The 19,495-nt window shown below is 36.8% G+C and overlaps 1 protein-coding gene across 5 annotated transcripts in view; it reads right to left on the bottom strand.

Annotated features, from left to right (window-relative positions):
• The window catches only part of LOC110839537 (uncharacterized), a 45,981-nt gene extending 26,636 nt beyond the window's left edge, over window positions 1-19,345 (bottom strand). For all 5 annotated transcript variants that reach the window (XM_087345958.1, XM_022083822.2, XM_022083823.2 and 2 more), the window contains exons 1-4: window positions 18,664-19,345; window positions 14,091-14,477; window positions 12,630-12,717; window positions 6,157-6,283 (exon numbers count right to left, since the gene is read on the bottom strand). In XM_087345958.1, coding sequence (XP_087202084.1) covers window positions 6,157-6,283; window positions 12,630-12,717; window positions 14,091-14,265 — 390 coding nt within the window. In that variant the 5' untranslated portion in view covers window positions 14,266-14,477; window positions 18,664-19,345. The remainder of the gene's footprint in view (window positions 1-6,156; window positions 6,284-12,629; window positions 12,718-14,090; window positions 14,478-18,663) is intronic.
• Between the last annotated feature and the right edge of the window lie 150 nt (window positions 19,346-19,495).

Raw genomic sequence — 19,495 nt, 5'->3', positions numbered from 1 at the left:
TATATAACCTACACAGTTGTGTCGGTGTTGTTAAATATTTAATAAAAAGTCGCTGTCGAGTCGTTGATAATCCTGATTCGTGTTCGAAAGGTCCCGGGTACAAATTCTGGTCCAGAAACTGGCTTTCTTGACTGTGGTTTTCTTCAGTTCCTCTACACAAGTTCAGGGATGGTCGGTCCTTAAATTAGGTTACGACCGCGTTATTCCATATCGCTTCTAATTTAATTAGTTATTCTATCGTGCGACGGTAAATAGTCTGAGACATATAACATCATTTTTAAATAAATCACAAATAAAAAGTAAACGAATTAAACAAAACGACAAATAGGAAGGAGCCTACACGAATATACTTAACTGACGATCGAGAATTCTTTGATTTAAATCACAAGGGCAGATTATGACTGAGCCCTTGTAGGACGAAGCTACAAGAATTCAGGGCAAAGGCACGTTGTAAACTCTCAGATACATAACATGCACAAAACTTCATTAAACTAAGCGGAAATGTTAATTACGTTCTATGCGCAAACGCGATACCAGATATCTTGACTGATTTTATCGCGCTGTTCCTATTAAGCCACGGGAAATTTCATCAATAAATTCCCAAATCAGCATTTAGAATCTTCCTCTTATTTGCCACTGGAACAACCAATACATTTTACACACCATGTTTAGGTAAGCTAAGAAGTAACGTTATTTTCTCGCTGCTTTATACACAAATTCATATTACATTTTTACTGCCTGATTCTGAATTTTAAATAATCTTGTCGGGAAATTATGCTGCTGTATAAAGCGCTATTATTTCTTTCACAAAATAAGCAACGACATACTTATGGAAATGATATTCTGTCAATGAATTTATGTTGTTTACAAATAAGTGATAAATTTTTCTTGTGTGTAATGGGTAGATCTATTTGTAGCTTATTATTTCTTTAGGTGAATACTTTGTTTTGTATTATGTGAAATTTATATAATAGTATTAATTGTATTTTATAATATATATTGTATTAATATTATTATTATTATTATTATGACTTTATTATTATGGCTTCTTGCTGTTGGCAAACACGTAAATAAATTAATTGAATTGAATTGAATGACTTTTTCCACATCCTATTGTCATCTGACTGTCTTATGGATCCATGGAATGTAAATAAATTATTATTATTATTATTACCATTATTATTATTATTACAACGTTCTGTCAATATAACCCCGCCTAGTGTAATTAAAAGATACTTGTTGGAAATGAGTAATTTGTCCTGTATAATGAATTTGATTACTGGAACAGAAGTAAGCATTCTGGATCACTCAAAATAATTTGCCCTTTGACCTCTTCGAATGACTCCGGTGACGTCAGAGTTATCTTCGGTGGCTGGGGATTTCCTGTGACGAGAATGGCAGCCTGAAGTTTCCCCACCCAGCCACTTCCGCGCGTACAAACGCGTTATTTTTGTCCGATTTTAGCCAAAATTAGAATACGTCGAAAAATGTCTGCTAAGTTAAGCATTGCCAAATTTTATAAAAAATCTATTCAGCCGCTTTTGAGTAGTTGTATCGCTTTACACAGAGTCAGCCTGTAGCCTTCAAACACACGGCCGCTGGGAACCGCGACACCTTGCCTTTTCAGTCCCGTAGTTCGGTTCTTCAACGCTTTCTTTGCATTAAACGACTCACAACCAGTTAACTGGTCATGTGTCGTGGTATCTGTGGTAGTTCTCGTGTGGTTGCTGCAGTGTGGAGCTGCTTATGAGACCTGCGGCCGGTGTACGGTGACACAAGATGGGGATAAGCGGTTTGAACTCTAGGGTAGCACGCAGGGCGTGGCAGTGTCTGTGTAGGATCTGGGAGCCATGTTGGTCCAGTACGATCGATCTCTTGCGAAAATCTCTCTTTGTCTCTCTGTTACTGTCTCTTACATTCTCTTTATGATTTATATATCACCCTCCCTACACATATTTACATGTTTTCTTTCCACATCTATTCGTAATTTCTAATCTTTCATTCAAATAAACACACCCTCCAAGCCTACACAGAATCACGTTCCTACTTTCTCTGCATTTATAAATTTTCACTACTTTGCTGATAGTTTTATATTACATATTTCTTATCTTCTCTTCCGTCTTGGTATTCTAATATTTATTCAGTACTTCAACCTCTACAACATTTCTTCTTTCTATCCCACTTCTTAATTTGCTTTATTTTGAAAGTTTTTATATTTGTTCCATGTCAATCCGACAAAGCAGTATGTTTCCCTTACCTGATGATGGAAATATTCAGTTACTGAAATGTCACATTTGAAGAAAGTTAAGGCAATGAACAATGTTCAAAATAATATTCATGTCTTGTACACGCTATGGTCAGAAACGTTTAGACTCAGGTTCAATGTCCAGACGCTATGTTAACTATACAAAAAACATCGTCTTTCAAGGATCTGAAATTTCTCGTTCAGTGCCGGATGGAATCCTGCTACCTGCGGGAACAGGATTTTTGTCACTAAGTTCAAACCGGTTATGTGGTTTTAATGAAATTTGGTAGGAACATAATTTCTCTAGACTGAAATTTTTTGTATCTCTAGATCTCCGAACATTAATAATGCCAAAGTTACGACTGTGCGAACTTTTAAGGCAGAAGCGAGGCGAGCTCTGCTTAACCTAATGTTGTGACATTAAGTCGTAAGTGCTGATAGTTTTAGAGACGTATGCACATTTACGGAAACATTTTCATACAATTTAAGACGACAAAATTGTAGCAGTCAAAAAACTGTGTTCAATTCTGAGTCTGATGGTGATAACTATTGAGCCACTGGAACTAGAAAAGTGGTATTTTGAATGAAGATTATTAATATAACCAAAACTTGTAGGCTTATATGGAACACAGTTTATATGTTACATATTATGAACGTAACAATGAAACTTTTCAGATATATCTCAAAATCTTTTGCGTAGAAATGGGTTACCAAATTCTGTGTTTTGACTTCGTATATTTGTGTATGTAATTTCCAAATTGTCGGCAGTATGTTCCTCCAAAATATTTTTAAGTGATGTTGCCAGTACGCGTTTCGACGCTATGATATCAATTTAAAGCGGCCCTTGCGCTACCAAATTACGATAAGATAAAATTAAGTGCTTCCTGAAGACGACAACTTAGCCTCGTGTCCTTTATGAGACGATAATGCACATATTACCTTGTAGCAACATGAATAATTATATTTATACCATTAGACTCCTTGTATCCAATATTGAGTTCTGAAACATCATCGTTTGGGCATGTCAGTATAGAGTTAATACTTCACTTCGAATATCAATCGATTTACTAACTAACCTGACTGAGCATTCTCAAGGCTTCCTTCAATCTCTCCGGCAAAAACCTTCTCCTTCCAAATCTTTACCTAATTATCATTCATATAGCGTCGAATTATATGGAAAAGTTATCAAATATTTTGGTTAAATAAGAGTGCTTGGACCATGTTCGTATCTAACACCTGAAACAAACCTGCTCACCTAAACTGAATTTCAACCTGACGAAGCGATGTACTGCGGGTGAGCAAACTTGCCGGTTCATTGGCAGTCAGAGGAGCAGAAGCTGGCGACAGGGCTGTCCAAGCCAGACAAAGTAAAGAGACAGACAAAGAGTGTTCGAGTTCCAAGCTGGAGACTTCGTAGGAGACTCATTAATTATCCCACGTACAAACTCACAATTCACAAAGATAATGAAGGCAAATCAAAAAATGTTATTACAGCGACGGACAATGCTATGGGATGTACGGCCGGGTTTTAATTCAGGAAGGTTCCTACTTCCAGAATTGCCTGGATACAGGAAACAAAACCTGAAGACGACCACAAAGTTACACCTAGTGCTGCAGTTAAGAAATTGTGTGAAACTTTGACTTCAAGTCCTTTTTTAATATCGCATTTATTTGTAAGATTTTGCTTACAAAACTAGATATTAGTCTCTACAAGGACAGGGTACGCCCAAACTTCTTATCTGCGATTTATTAAATGGCTGCAACTAACCTAAAAATTCATTTCTAATCTACTAATTTTGAAGAATGAATTTTGCTTCACGTGGACCATTCTGTTGTCAGTCGCATCTAGATTATTAATGACGCAAGATGATGAATGACGCAGCATTATGCAGAAGTTATTTGTATGATGCAACACCCCAAACGTTTTAACCTCATTTTCGAAATCCCGTCTCCTAGCCATTGCTATAAAACTGATCCATAGATGGCAGAAAATGATATAACATTTATCTGGTAGACAGATTTGCATGGACACATGTTTTTTCTATCTCCCGTCGTTCCAAGTCGTGTTTGCGAGTCTTATGGAGGCAGATTCTCGATTAGAGATATAGGAGATAACTGTGTGAATTATGGACCTTGACTGAGTGCCAAGTAAGTGGCTTTTTAGTCCTTACATCCACTCCAGAGTAGGACTTAACCCCGCCTACTCTCGCCTAAATAAGGTCTCATCTTAAATTAGTTAACAGAGCTAATTTAGCTGCAAGGATTGGTACTGTTTTATTTTATTAAATCTCAAATCACAGGCATCAATTAATTTTGTTCCAAAAACTTAGAATTACTTACAAGCTTTGTTAATTCCGTGCTTTGTACGATGTTCACAATTAATTTTCTCTTATCCTTGTCGAGAAAGGAGAAGTATCTTCAATATGACGAGACCTTCCCCATGAAGCGAAATAAAACTGTCAAGCGTGTTACAATTATAATCCAGGATAAGATTTTACGGTTGGCCGGACTGTCTGTGATTGCTAGTTATTTCTGTTGCTATTTGTGAGTTCCTATAAGTGGCAGAATTTTGATTTTATTACTAAACTCTAGACATCAGTTTTACAGTACGATTTTCAGGTTTCTTACATTTCCCTTCTGCTAGTAAGAAATCCATATTGTAGTCCTTTAAGTTACAGAAGAGTGGATTTCTCGCTTTAATTTAAGGAAGATGTTTAAAAAAAATAAGCCATCTAGCAAAAAAAAAGTTTTAGGAAGATCACATGACTTCCAATTTCCTCCGAATATTCAAATGTGTTTACTGAAACTAGCAAGTATTAAACATTAATAGTTACACAGCTGAATAGTCTATTTCTCGGCATAATTTCCATTTTTGCAGACTCCAACTATGTCAAATCTATCAGACATAACCTCAAATGTTCCTACGTTTACATTAATTCAGTTCAGAGGCACGTTTATGTTCTGTCTATACACAGAATTTTACGTGCCTTACTACAACCCTTCATAAATTATCCAGATCAGGCTGAAAGCTAAAGGCAGGTTCCGGTGAAGATATTCTGAGAGGCAGCGTACAACAAAACAGCTAAGAAGACTAAATAAATTGTAAATGAGCATATACTATTAAGTACATTAAAATAAGACACGCAATTTAGGAAAGCAATCATTCGGAATAATGGAAATGCTTATTCTTAAGCAGAAACACCAAGCTCGTGCACGAATCGCCGTGTCATGTCGGCAACTTCTCCGGCTCTGCTGTTTCGCGGTACGGTATTAAAACTACCCATAGGCGTTCTGTGAGGAATAGGTCTTTATATAATCTGACGATGTTGTTTTATGTATGCGTGTGTGTTTTATGCATCTCTGACCAAGTTATCAACAGTGACATTGTGTGGAAACATTCCATTTTTTCATGATCATTACTCAACTTCAAAAATACTTCTAAAAGAGATAAACGTTATAGAGAAAAAAAGTAAGAAATGGGGAATGGATGAAGATGCGGAAGAAATCCTTCGAAGTTAAATTTCAAAGAGTCTATTTCATCACTAAAACTCTGTTTAGTATTAAGGCTTAGGCCCAAATAAAAGTGTTTTACCCTACGTTCCTTCGACTATGACAAACTGCTAATAGGCCAACTAGTATACATTGTACATAATTATTTCTTAGGCAACACTGCATAACACACAAAAGTAATTTATAATTGTATATCAGGGAGTTATAGAGAATATATTGAAGTTTCACTCATTTAGTTTTTAAAAAGTAAATCAAAATGTCGGTGACATATCTGACGAAAAACTTAAAGGCACTTCTTCTCGCATCCGATTCCAAACAGACCACGTCCTACGGCAGTTACGTTTCGTGAATTTCGTTTTGAAATGACAGTCTGTCCACTTTAACGCATCACTGCAGCTCACCTCGTCTGACAGAAGGTTTCCGCTTACTGAGAGAGATTTCACGGCGAGTGGGCCCGAACTCTCGTCCCTTTGCAAGACGCCCTCGTAGCCCTCACCCTTACGAGCATGACACCGACGCCACAGGAACCTGCAACAAACGAAAATTACTTCGTGATTCGGTGCTCTGAGGAAGAACATTAAGTACATTTTGAAAGCATAAACAATGGAATATAACACTGACATTTTTAATTCACAGCAAGAATAATATCTGCCATAACTTGTCAAGAATTTTCATATACATTTTTAAGCTTTGTGGAACTATAAAAACACGGGCTGCCACTAGAAATACTTAATTATTAATTTCTCATATTCTGCTGGGTAATAGTTTTGTTGTATACGTTTTGCTGAAATGTGTCCCTGGAGATTATGCGGAGTTGGCTACTCTTGTCTGTTGGTGCGAAACTTCTGTCTGTCAGTGCAGCCGCTGCTGGCGATACAAGAGGAGGGGAAGCTGGTGATTGAGTTACATGGCGCCTTACGTGACCCTGCCTTCAGTCTATGATGCTTTAACACGAAGGATGCTACGCGCAGTCACGTGCTGAACTTCTTACTCCGGGTCTGCATACACTAATAACTTTAAAACCACCTACATTAATCAAGTTTAGTTGTTACTAAATTCTTGCTGCCAGATGCAACCGAATACTGCATTTTATAAACGAATAAAAAGTGTATTTATAAGTATCTGAGGAACGTAGGCAAAAATATCGATTGATGCCTTCTGCGTTGCTCATAAGCTTGCAGCGGTTGCCAGAGGTACAGATACAGTGGACGCAGTGTACAGCGGTAGCTGCGACCTGCTGTAAACAACTGACTGATAATTTGTAATAAAAGAACCAATAAACTGGAGCAAATCGTTTGTTGTCCAGTTCTTCTGTCCGTTTCAGAAGGTAGTGAATCTGAATTTCTGGTATATGAACAGTTTGTATGATAATATTGTTACTATTCAGCTTTTATAGATCCTTTGTCTGTACGGCAGAACGTACAGGGATGCCTTTGTCCGTTGTTCTAACAATCGACACGTTTGCCAACAATGTGGAACGGTAAACTCGGTTTCTTTGTCTACTGAAAATAGCTTTCTAGTCGAGTGAAAAGAGAAAATGTGAACGTACAATCAAAGGAACAATGACGAAGAGAGAAAAAAGAAGTATATCACTCGCACTACTTTATTCGATTTCGTTTACTTGGAACTGGAGTTGCAGCCCGAAATTTTTCTTCCACAATTTACTGACAGTTTTAGACTTCAGTGCAAATGCAGGTCCTATTTTGGGGTGAAAGTAACTTATCTGTGTAGGCTGTACTGACGACGTTGGAATACGTTATCTTTAAGACTAAGAGAGTAATTGTTTTTCGAAACTTTCGTAAACACTGACAACTACACGTGTTACAATCGCGTACTCTTTTTCATATCAGGTCTCTTCACAGCTATTCAGAATTATCTTCAATCTACGTGTATCTTCTATGAAGTTTACATCCATTCCCTCTGTGCACCTCCGTGTTAATCATGCGAGTAAATCCACTTTTCCTTATACATTTAGTTTAATGCAATGAAAGACTACAAGAATTCCATGACACAAGTCTTTTTAAAGGTGAAAATTCAGTGCATTTCATCTGGTCAATAAGAAAGAACTTCAGACTTCAAAAGTAATACAGTTGCAATAAATACAAAATTAAATTTATCGAATGCAATATTTTATGGAATGTAAAATTGAATACGATTTTCCAGATCAAACATTTACAATAACAACTTCGCAAGAAATACGTCATATTTATTACAAGTTTACGCATCGAAAACGTACTCTAAGATAATTTCTGTGTGAAGAATTGTCATTAGTTTCACTTTAAGAATGTCAAAGCTTGGAGACTAACTAGTTCAAAAGACAGCTGTCTTCTGGGTTGTTGCACCGTGTAGTCTGGTAGAAGTTTACCGACGTTTCAGAGGTCCTTGGTACCTCCATCATTAGGGCGACGGAAACCTCAAATCCTACACAGATAGTTCAGTCAGCCTTGCAAATTCACCTTTACGTTGCTCGTAACCGCGCGCGTCTACGCTTCGACTTCTTTCATTTACATCTTTCTTTTATTTCACTTCTATCTATTCTCCCTTTTTACCTTCTCCTACGTCCCTTTCATTTTCATTCGCAGAATTCACCCCGTATTTTGAATCTCCAGCCTTATTCTTTTCTTTTTTACAGACTTAAACAAGCAGAAACCATTTTTTTCATTTCCTCTTGAAATCTAAAGCAATATTTTACAAAACTGTTATGACGCTGTAATTTTCATATCCTGGTACTACTTTAGAAACTTTAAAATAAATGGAACTGAACTAAAGAGAGAAGCAAAGGGCATGTTTTCAACGATGGATGGTACAACTATCCACATACAACGGGAGGCTTAAATTTCTTCTTCTGGATTACGTTTTATACCTGAGCCTGTCATAAGGGCTGTTACGAGTGTTAAGCTGCTGTCTCTCAGGGTATTATTTGACGGGACTAAGCTATCCGAGAACTCGAATCTTCCCTTTCATTTCAGTATTTGTCTACCACGGTAATTCAATTCCACAGCAACCAGATGAAAAGACAATGGAATAATGCGTTCGTATTGTCTATTGTAACGTACTTTGATCTGCGAAAAACAAGGATTAGATTGTACTGGAGGACTAGGAAAGTTACGTCGTTGTAAATCGACGTCATTGTCTATTCGACGGTAAGATACAACTGGATTAATAGTAGTGACTGTGTTGAAAATGTAAAGTCGCTATTAAATAAAGTAAGAATCGTTATTAAACACTGTGGTAAAAGTTACTCACAGGCGTCTTCGTTTCATGACAGAATAAACAACCCGATTATAAGACGATCTGTAACATAAAAGATTTCTCTCTCTCGAGACCTGCCTGCAGGAGATTGGAAAAGTGAGAAGATAGAAGAATGGCTCTGATGTTCCTGCAGATATCTGAGCCATAAGAGGGCGATCTCTTAAGAGGACGTCACTACATTTGTCCTATCGACACAGACTCTGTCAGGCTTCATGTCCTTCTGCGACCTAAAATGTTAGATACAGCGCAGAAATTCTGCGTCTTCGAGTAGTAGACGCTGTATTTGTACTTGTTCAACAGCATATAACCACTGTTTAGTACTTCACTTCTTATTAAATCGTATGAATATTTATGAGATTTGAGGTTCTCACGGCGGTCAAGATGTCGATTTCTTTTAGTTTTCACATTGTTAGTTCCCTTGTGTTTAGACATCGTTTAGAGAAACTTTTAAACTCAACAAAGAGTTACGACACATGACGTCATAACCGAGAAGCTCAAATGTGACAACTTTGCCAGCATGAGAATATTAAGTCTCAAATATTATAATGGATCTTAAGATACGGTACTCTATTATGAATATTTATTACAATTTTAAGTGTCTAGTAAGTTAAAATGGATATTAAGCTAGCTTGACTACCATAAGCCCGCGTTTTAGTTGGCCACCGCATTATAAATGATGGAACAGACATCTCTGAACGCAAAAATGTGACTTTTCAATAGAAACAGTGATTTTCTGATATCAGTACTGTGTCAACTACGTTCACAGCCTTTTCTCTTATCAAATAACACACAGGCCTGTCGTTCTCTTTTTAACACACTGCGACGTCAATGAATAGTCTAAATCTTCTTCAGAACATCCTTAATTGGCTGCGTCACAAAAGGTACACTGAAGATTAATATTTCAAAATACTGAGAAGCTATCGCATGTAACAGAGTACAAGGTTTTTCTACTATTATGCCGTTAATTTTAGTGAGATTTTTTTTTCTTATTCAGAAGAAGAAATGCAAAATTATCTGCCGATACGATCGCAGACGTAGAAAGGGCAATGTACACAATTAGTTTTCATCTCGTTTTATGTTGTACAAACAAAACCAGGACGAAATTACACGAGAATTGTTAAACAACAAATCTTATCTGTACATTCAATATTCTTAGTGAGGATTCCAAAAAGATTCCGGTCTACCATAACGCGGAGTTGTAAATATTTAACCTCAATTCGTTGAGAACTGAAAACGTCAGCATTATCAAATTATATTCTTCAGGCACCAATATAAATATTCTTTATGTTTTTGTTTCGTTTTACTTTTTTTTTCTGACTAAAGTCGGAAACGTGGAGTGGTTCACAAATTATTTTGTCTTCTTCGTTTTATTTCTGCCATTCGGTGCACATTCTAGCGATTCCTCAGTTACAAATTGCAAGGCGGGGAACGACTGAATTGTGTAAGGGTCGAGATTTTCCTGTATCACTTGGATGTCATTAAGAAACTTCCGCAAAGCTTCGAAGCTTACGAGGGAGAATGGGGAGAAACAACACACATTTATAAGGGACGTTCCTCAGTGCTTAGCTCGTCCAGTCACGTTGAGAACATTTTCAAAAATACACATGCTGCCGATGCTATGGATTCTATAACAGTCCACAGTCACTCAAAGTGAATGAATAAATGCAAATTTGCCCCAGTGTTTAATTCCCACGCCATGAAAACATTCTTAACCTCGACACAAGATGGGCATTAGTGGCCAGCTTCAAACTATGGCCACTTTACCCCCAGGTAAATAACCCCCCCCCCCAAATCCATTAGCTAATAAGTCCTAGAGTCGTGGGTAAGCGATGGCGAAGAGAAAATTCCCTGCTCCAGTTGGGGATCGAACCTCGGTACTACAGAATGTAGGCAGTGTAGGATTTGAGGTTTTTTTACGGCTGTGAGTCTAATGCGATGCCCCCTGATGATGGGACAGCAAGGTCCTCTGAAACGTCTGTAAATTTGTACTAGACTACTCGGCGCAACAACCCAGAAGCCAGACAGACCACTAACTGATCTACCGCGATTTATTAAAATTGAATTATATAAAATGTGATATTGTGATTAAAAATAACCCCATAGAGAAGAGTCTTTTTTGAGAAATTAACATTACGCGCAAGTAATCATGAAATTCTCCGACTTATTCCTTAATTATGACGCGACTTTACGTTTATAAATATGACCAAGTTAACTGAAAAGTCTTCATATTTTACACTTTTATGGAACGTGAAACAAAATTTATAAAGTAATAATAGGCCTAGACATAACTTCCTAACTCCTTCAATACTGAAAATAAATTTCCAAAATATTAACAGTAAATAAGTTATTTTATTTGTATTTGGGAGCCAGTACACGGCAACATTGTCAAACGCAGATAGATTTGGGAGTAATTAACACTATTCTCGCTATGAACGAGAAAAGTCGCTTTGAAATTGATCCTTCGTTACTATTGTGTGTGGCTTTTTCAAAAGAAACCTACCTTGCCACTTTCCGACATACTCGTAAAACTAATAATTTTCAGCAAACCTCAAAGTAAATAAACTTAAGTTTGAAGAATTACAACTAAATATTATCTTCTTGTTGCAAATATAAGCATGCAGAGCGTTAAAACGTACACAAATATTCTGCCCGGGGCGCGATCTTGTGCACCCACACTACGATCGGCCTATGACCTGCTACTGAATAATAAAAAAGAGAACTTTAATTAATTCTCATTTGCAGTGCTTTGATGTGAAGCTCCACGCTTTCTCAATTGAGCTTCTCTGAAACTGTTTCTATTCCCTTTGTTTGATATAATTACGACGACATAAGGCAAGTACTTTGTAGTCGGAAAAAACTTTTCTCATTACCAATAAAGACTCAAAGCAAATAATTACACATTACAATACAATAATTACAAGTCTATATGTATGAACCTACGCATAAAATATTGTCTGACGTTGTAATGTATTTTCGTCTAAGATAGTTTTATGAGACTGAACATTCTCTTCCTGTTATCATAAAACACTTTTAGTGAAACAGTATAGTTTAATTTTATAATAGAATTTTTAGAATTTGTCTGTATGCCTATTTGACAAACTCTTAACAAAACTCGCTTAGTGATGCATCCAGCATCAAACTCCTAAACATCGGCAACACATCCACTTCCACAAAGTTACGCAAAATTCCCATAAAATCTGAATAACAGTAATGTTCATTAATGTCTAAACAAAGCAAAATACAAAGACATAATAACATAACTCACATGCCACAGGCATAACATAATCCTTTATTATCTTTAGCTAATCTTGCATTTTAGTATGTCACCCACAATTCACATCAATTCCCATAGCCACGGGATTTAGGTTTTGCCTACAGATACAAAATGAAAAGAGAAGCACTATATAAAGAGAAGAAGATGAAGAAAAGAGAGACAAACAAACAGGGAGGAGAGATTTTTTCTTAACCAAACGAGAAGCTCAGAAACCTTAATATGGTTGAGACACGATTGTGCACATAGTAAAATCACGAGGCAATGCCATGGCAATAGGAAATTGAATTTGCATCGCTTCCCAATTTCGTTTTAAAGGCGACAGATGCATTATTGATGTGGTTGACTTACCTTACTCCGATGGCAACTACTAGGATGAACATTAGTGGTAAAAGCGTGGCGATGCAGGCCAGAAACACAGTCTGCATGTCGGAGTACCCTGCATAAACAACACATCATTTACTGTGATTTTCCTGTAATAATTCTATGCTACTTGCTGAAAAAACTGGCTACGTCAAAAAGGAATGTCTACTGTACTCATTCAGAATCTGCACAATGCTCACTTAATTTTTTAAACTAAAATTACATAATTTTCAAGTGAATTCTGGTTCTCATGGCTGCTAGTATTTCTGTGGTCATAGTTTTTCTCTTTTAGCCTAACAACAAGAAACAAAATCTCATTTCGCTTAGCTTCAGTATCGACACCAAAAACTGCATGGGGAAGTTACTGCATCGTGTGTGTAGGACGTGCTTTCCTCCCTCTGTCCAACATCCGGAGGCAATTAGCAAAATTTCCAATACCCCTAGCCGGTATGCACAACGCGTTGCAAGTACGCCATCTTTATTTGGCCATCTCTATGTTAATGCAGCGCATTCATAGTAAAGAACTGATTTTAATTGTAATATTTTATTAAGCGTTTATAGATGCATATCTGGTCAAAAAGATTTCCAGTTTTCATGTCTACCCACGGTTCATTACAGTTTGGTGCGAAAATATGCGGGTTATATATAATGTATGGGGGGCATGACGGTACCTTCATGTAGCAAAATGTCATGGCGATTAACAAGACCACTTATCGCTAACATAGGGACGCTGGTTGCTTACAACGAAGTGGTCGTATTTCAACCACCTGTGGCTAAATTAAAGTCTTTACTCTATAAAAGTGCACAGCTTTAAGTGCTGAGATATGTTATGAGCCCACTGGGAGTTGTGTCTGAGATATAATGTGCTATAAATGCCAGCTAATCTTAATATGGAAGATAGCATTTATGAGAAAACTAATACATTTGGTAATAATAAAATTTGCTTAGAGTTTTATATAAATTGGTTCACATAATGTATAAACTCTACTATAAGTAAAGTTTGTCCCTCTATACGCCATGTAGGCTCAACGTAAAAGAATATTTTTACACAATATAAAATATAAATTTCATCAAAACCTTTGTTTGAAACATTTACTTATATCGCGATTACTTAAAAAAAAACAAGAAAAATTCGTTTCTGAGAATAAGTAGTGCGATATTTAAAGAGAGTTTGTGACGTATTGGTATAATCACATAATCCACGGTATATTTTTAATTCTCATAGAGAAGCATGTGAAAATTGTATTTTCATAATTGTGTAATTAAATTTGTAAAACTTTTTGGATTGATACAGTGTTCCGACTTGGACAGAAATGAGTTTCATGTTCAAGTTAGATTTTTGTTAAAAAAGAGGGTTAAGCAATCTATGAAGGCCCGAACTATAATATTTATTGCCCAAAATATTACTTATTTCATCCAAATCCTATAAAAACGTGGCTGTTAACTTACCAACATCAACTTCTCCAAAATCTATCATACCCTCTCCAGACGTATTATAGGAACTGTTAGCAAAGAGGATATTGTCAGCTCCTCCATCGGAAATAATGGGTCTGCCGGAAGTCGAGTTTAAAAATACGTCACTTCCGTTTGCCTCCAGAAGTCTTCTAACAAACGGGAGAAACATGATGACGAGACAGGTCCTCTTATTTATTGAAGTTTTCCAATCAATTCCATGTTTGTTCTTTTATCCCACTGACGAAGTGTCCCTCGTTCTTTGTTTTGCTACAATAACAAATTCTGCGTCCTGAACTTCGGGACCTTCTCTGGTTAATCATTACTGAGCTTGTCTCGCCATGAAGTCTCTTCAGAGTTCTGCTAAACACAGCCAGTTTCAACCTGAAACAGAAATTACGTTGTAGAGGCCACACAAAGTTTTCTAATTAACTGTGCAGAGACAATAAAGTTTCAATTTACTCCTAGAAAAGTGCAACATACTCTGCGACGAGAGGAGAATGATCATAAAGATTAATAATTTCGATAGCCAAGAACGTGTAAAACAAAATGCCACATGACCAGTGTTCAATCACAGGTAATTGAAATAATTTCATCTGTTTCTCACTACTGTGACCTGGATTACAACATAGAGCATTTCTGTAAACCATATACCAACATCCTTTCGGTGACGGGCTAAAAGGAGAAGATTAAATTTTACAGACCACGCAGTATTAATCGACAAAAAAAAATTGCCTATAGATTTATACGTTGTGTTCTCACACAGAGATATTTTTCAAAACACATTTTTGGTACAGGTATCATAAATATATCCTGCCTAAAAATACACAATAAGTAATTTTCTTAGAAAACTTCACTATTATTTTCACACAAACCCATCACTTTTGGTATCTGATCATAATCTCAGTATATGTAACTCCTCGACACTTGATAGAGATTAATAGCAATATTGAAAGAATTCGGAATTCCTGTACTTGAGTCCACTTTAGACCAATTAATGAATCGTCATTGTTTCAGTGAGTTAACATACCACTAATTTTCTAATCAGTGTTTGCTGATGTAATATGCTGTGTTACACCGATAACTGACTAATCCCAGGCGGCCAAGCTCCTCTTGAGAAGCTGACATTCACTCCGCTGATCAAACAGACATTACGTGTCTTTTATGGAATCTAAAACTTTATTACCGTCTTCATAAAAGCTCAAAATGGTTAAGTATAGTTGTACGGGACGGTATGATGGACGCTCGTTCGAGACCCCAGATCTGTGCAAACGAACGAGTGCCATCACCAATCCGTTCGATTATACGCCAATCCAGTGGTCTAGCAGAATCATAACAGAACTATCCCCAGCTTGTCTGCACATCAAATCCGGGGGCTGGCTGCAATAAATGTGTGAGGGGATTAGTGAGGCGCCATTTCACCCCAGCTCGTATATTCTTTAGTTACCCCCACAGTAAAGGAATTTGTGTAAAATAATTTTATCCACCGAGTGCATCTATAAGTTTTGTATGATTCTCAGGCTAAGCAGTGATTGTTTCTTTAAATAATTGATCGTATGTTTCCCTGTGTTCCTGTTACAACCGGGTCTCTTAAACAGTAAAGTGGTTTAGCCGTAGATCCTTTTTTCTGAAAATGTATCTCTTTAGTGATTTTGATTCTGTTTTACTCAATATTGGCTCTCTCTTTGATAAGATCATTGAGCTACATTCTTCAACTATTCTTATTTAATGCGCTTGTTATAAAAATTTAAGTTAGATGGCATTTTAAAGTTTAGCATTTTCCGTGAGCTAGGTTCACTTGTTAAACAATTTATTTACATAAAGATTATTGAGAAGCATGGCAGTGCGAAGGAATATTAGCAGTCAACGGGAAACACATATACTTTGCTTGTTTTCAGAAACAATGATTAAATTTAAATGTACAGCTGAAATGTCATGCGAAGGGGTTTGCTTCATGTTATGGTCTTCGCGACCAGTTTTCCACGTAGCGTCCGTCTGTTTTTACATTACTGATACAGAACATGAGTCATCTTCAGGGAAGACACCAATAGTCTGACTACTGAAATTAATATATGCACTAGTGTCTCGCCAATATAGTGAGAGATTGGAGAGGCATGTAACACTCATAACTGATACTGTCTCGTTAAGTAATCTAAGAATTAATCATGTTCTGAGATCAGAAAACGCCGTGAAAGAATATAACCATCAAAGTATGAAGGCATAACGATGCACCTAAGCAGAAATCAAGGGGACATGAAAATATGATAAGAGAACGTTTACCTTCTACAGAAATAAAAATAAATTCGAGTGTACAATGCACATCTCATCTGCATACTCGCTAAAATTATAGCAAAAAACATTGTAAAATACAACAGACTGCGGCCAGTGACCGGCAAAAAGGTAAATACCCTTCACCTTCCAGTCGAGAAGAGGCTTACACAAGCAGAGAAGGAAACTTGGTTGTAAAAAACGTCACCGACTCTTAGAGACAGTTTTATAAAACTTGTATTCCCATTATTCTCGTAGACGAGAGTACCAGAGAGACCTAGACACAGATGGAGGATATTATCAAAATTATCTCAGACATAAAATGCGACGCGGTCATTTTAAAGTCTCAGAGTAGGTTCCAAATGGCAGAGCACTCTAATGAATCTTCGAAATCCAAATCAATTTTTGACCGGCATAGCGACCAACTCACAGACTTCTCGAGAGGAACAAACATTTCACTGTGTAGTCGGTTTATGTCTTGACTGTTCCGTGCCTTTTGATAATAAGATTTTAAAAATTTAGTGACTACATTCAACGTCGTCCGTTAGTAGTGCATAAGGCAGCTCTCGTGTGATTCAGACAGCCAGTGGTGGTTTAAGCTAGTAAATTATAAACAAGATCGATTCTGTCTAATTTTCTAGATTGTATAACCAGAAGCAATGATTAGAAAGACAATAGATGATCCCCCTTTGAAATACGCTTTCACATCAGGGATTGTCTTCAGCAATAAAGCTGCTTGCTTGTAGTTTACATAAGCCCATTCAAAACAGTGTCGGAGCACCAACACGAACAAATTTTAACTGATGAATTAATAGCTTTTATTTCGTGCGTTTTCCACTACTGCACTTTCACATGGGCCTAACATCATGACCGCTTCCTTCCCATTCCTTTCACACTCACTCATTTCCCTCTTAAATGCTATTAAAATCACTAGTTACAGCTAAAGGTTACATATTCACAATTTTTTATAATTATAATGTTTCAAGAAAGAATATTAAGTCCGCTTCTATCACAGATAAAGGTAAGTTTCTCCTGTGGTACTATGAAATGCAGTCTGGCAGAAACTGAACGACGTTTCAGAAGTGCTTACTGCCTCCATCTTCAGGCCAACATTGCTCTGATGATGGCGGCAACTTCTTAAACGTTGGCCAACTTGCCAGACTACTTAGAGCAACACGCAAGAAGACAGTCATCTTCATTAGAGCACCGATCACAGACGTCTGTAAACGTGGCTGTAAATTAAAGAATATGGCTGGGAAATCTAAAAGAATCTCTTGGGAGGCCTATGTGAGTCTGATTTCAAAATTTATATTAATGAAAAAGGTTTAATTATAATGGCATAAATTGTTCCTAAAACAAATTAACAATGCACATATTCAGCTGTGATATTCAAATCTGCTCGAAATCCCATAGCGTATGTTATTTTTATATTAAACTTAAAAATGCTGTTGGGCTTAAATACTGTGAATAAAACTATTTATCCACATGGGACATTTTGCTCATCACAACAAGGAGAAATTACAACAAACTGTCTGTCTCTTGGACACTGAATACTCTGCGTGTACCACATTAAATTAGATTTTAATTTGTTTCATAAAGTCATATATTGATAACATTAAACGCTGTACGAGCATGTAATGCAACAACAATTGGAAACAGAGATTAAAAATTAAAAGGCGGGAAAACATTTTAAGACTGTAAATAAAGAATCTCTGCTGCACTCTGTATAACATCAACAGAGGTGAAATACTGTATCAAAATGCGCTTGATTTTAAATCGATTTTGCATTACGAATGCAGTCACCTATTTCAGATACAAATTTATTTTCATAAATCTAGCCGACGACGTGCACATTAAACTACAACCCGGTTTTTTAAATTCTAAAATGCTGAAAGTAAACGTATAATAGGCAATCCAGCAGTTTCCGAGAAAATTTATGCAATTCGATTTGAAAAGGAGCGATTGTCTTGGTTACGAAAAACGTCGATTCAGAGCATTTTTTGAGGGCACCAAAATGTCAGATTTAATTAACATTCTTTAAGCAGTTTTGAATGAAAAACATGTCAGTACGTGGATAGACACACCTTCCCAACATGAGTTTGTATCATACGTGTTGTAAAAAACGCGTATTACTTCCGTACTGAACCAGAGACAGGAATGTATTAATTTGCAGTCTTTATTTAAATTAATTACTTTACATTATTTTAAAATCCGCCCCATTCTCCTTTCACTTCATCTGCTAAAAAATATAATGACACAATTCCAGTCTACAATTATCAATCCAATTACTGTCTCTACTTACCAGAATTCAATCACTGAAGTTCTCACTCGTCACCTTTCCCCACCCAACATTTTTAACATCAAAAAAAGACTTTAGAACACGCAATAAAGATAGTCTGTCCAAATCCGTGAAGTCTTGATGCAAACAGTGTTATCTTTAAAAATTCATAAAATACACAATTCACCAAAATCATAAAATCGAGGGAAAACAACTTATGGGTTCAACAATTCCAACTTAACACACAAGCAATTGCAAAGGAATTTTACCCTCAATTCTGCGTACGTAAAAATATCTGTTGTGGGACGGCAGATGGACGCGGTACTTCGGTCACACCTCCTTCCAGATGCTGTGGTCCATATCCTAGCCAGTGAGCTAGCTGTACAAGCAGCAGCAAGGAAGGTAAGCCGCTCCACACACATCGATTCTGTACGTCTTTGGCTGGTGCATGAGAGCTCCCAACCGACTCGGCACGGACCTGTTTTGTTCGGCTCACATCGGTACGGCTTGCCTGACATCTTTGTTACAATGGACTTCGTAGGTTGTCTATTACTATACATAAACTAATCAACTTTTCGTTTTAACTTCAGTTTCCTTTACAGATAACCTATTTCACCATAGAAAATTGCTTGATCAAATATCAGTTTTCTATTTATATTTTCATGTAAGAGTTAAGAAAACAGCACTCGAAATAATTTACAGTGGTTTCATACATTTCATATACGTCTACTCTTTCGCCGAGGTCATGTTAATTTATTATTTATTTCATTTTGTGCCTCGGGGGTGATTTACACAAGGCGCGAACAAGAATTTTCGCGTGAAGTAAACAAAGAAAACTGAGTGCATGTTCATTGTA

This window comes from Zootermopsis nevadensis, unplaced genomic scaffold (assembly GCF_977971745.1).
Source record: "Zootermopsis nevadensis isolate Lab colony 2312 unplaced genomic scaffold, Znev_1.0 Znev_ptg000009l, whole genome shotgun sequence".
Lineage (NCBI taxonomy): Eukaryota > Metazoa > Arthropoda > Insecta > Blattodea > Termopsidae > Zootermopsis > Zootermopsis nevadensis.
This window is presented reverse-complemented; position numbering and strand designations above follow the sequence as displayed.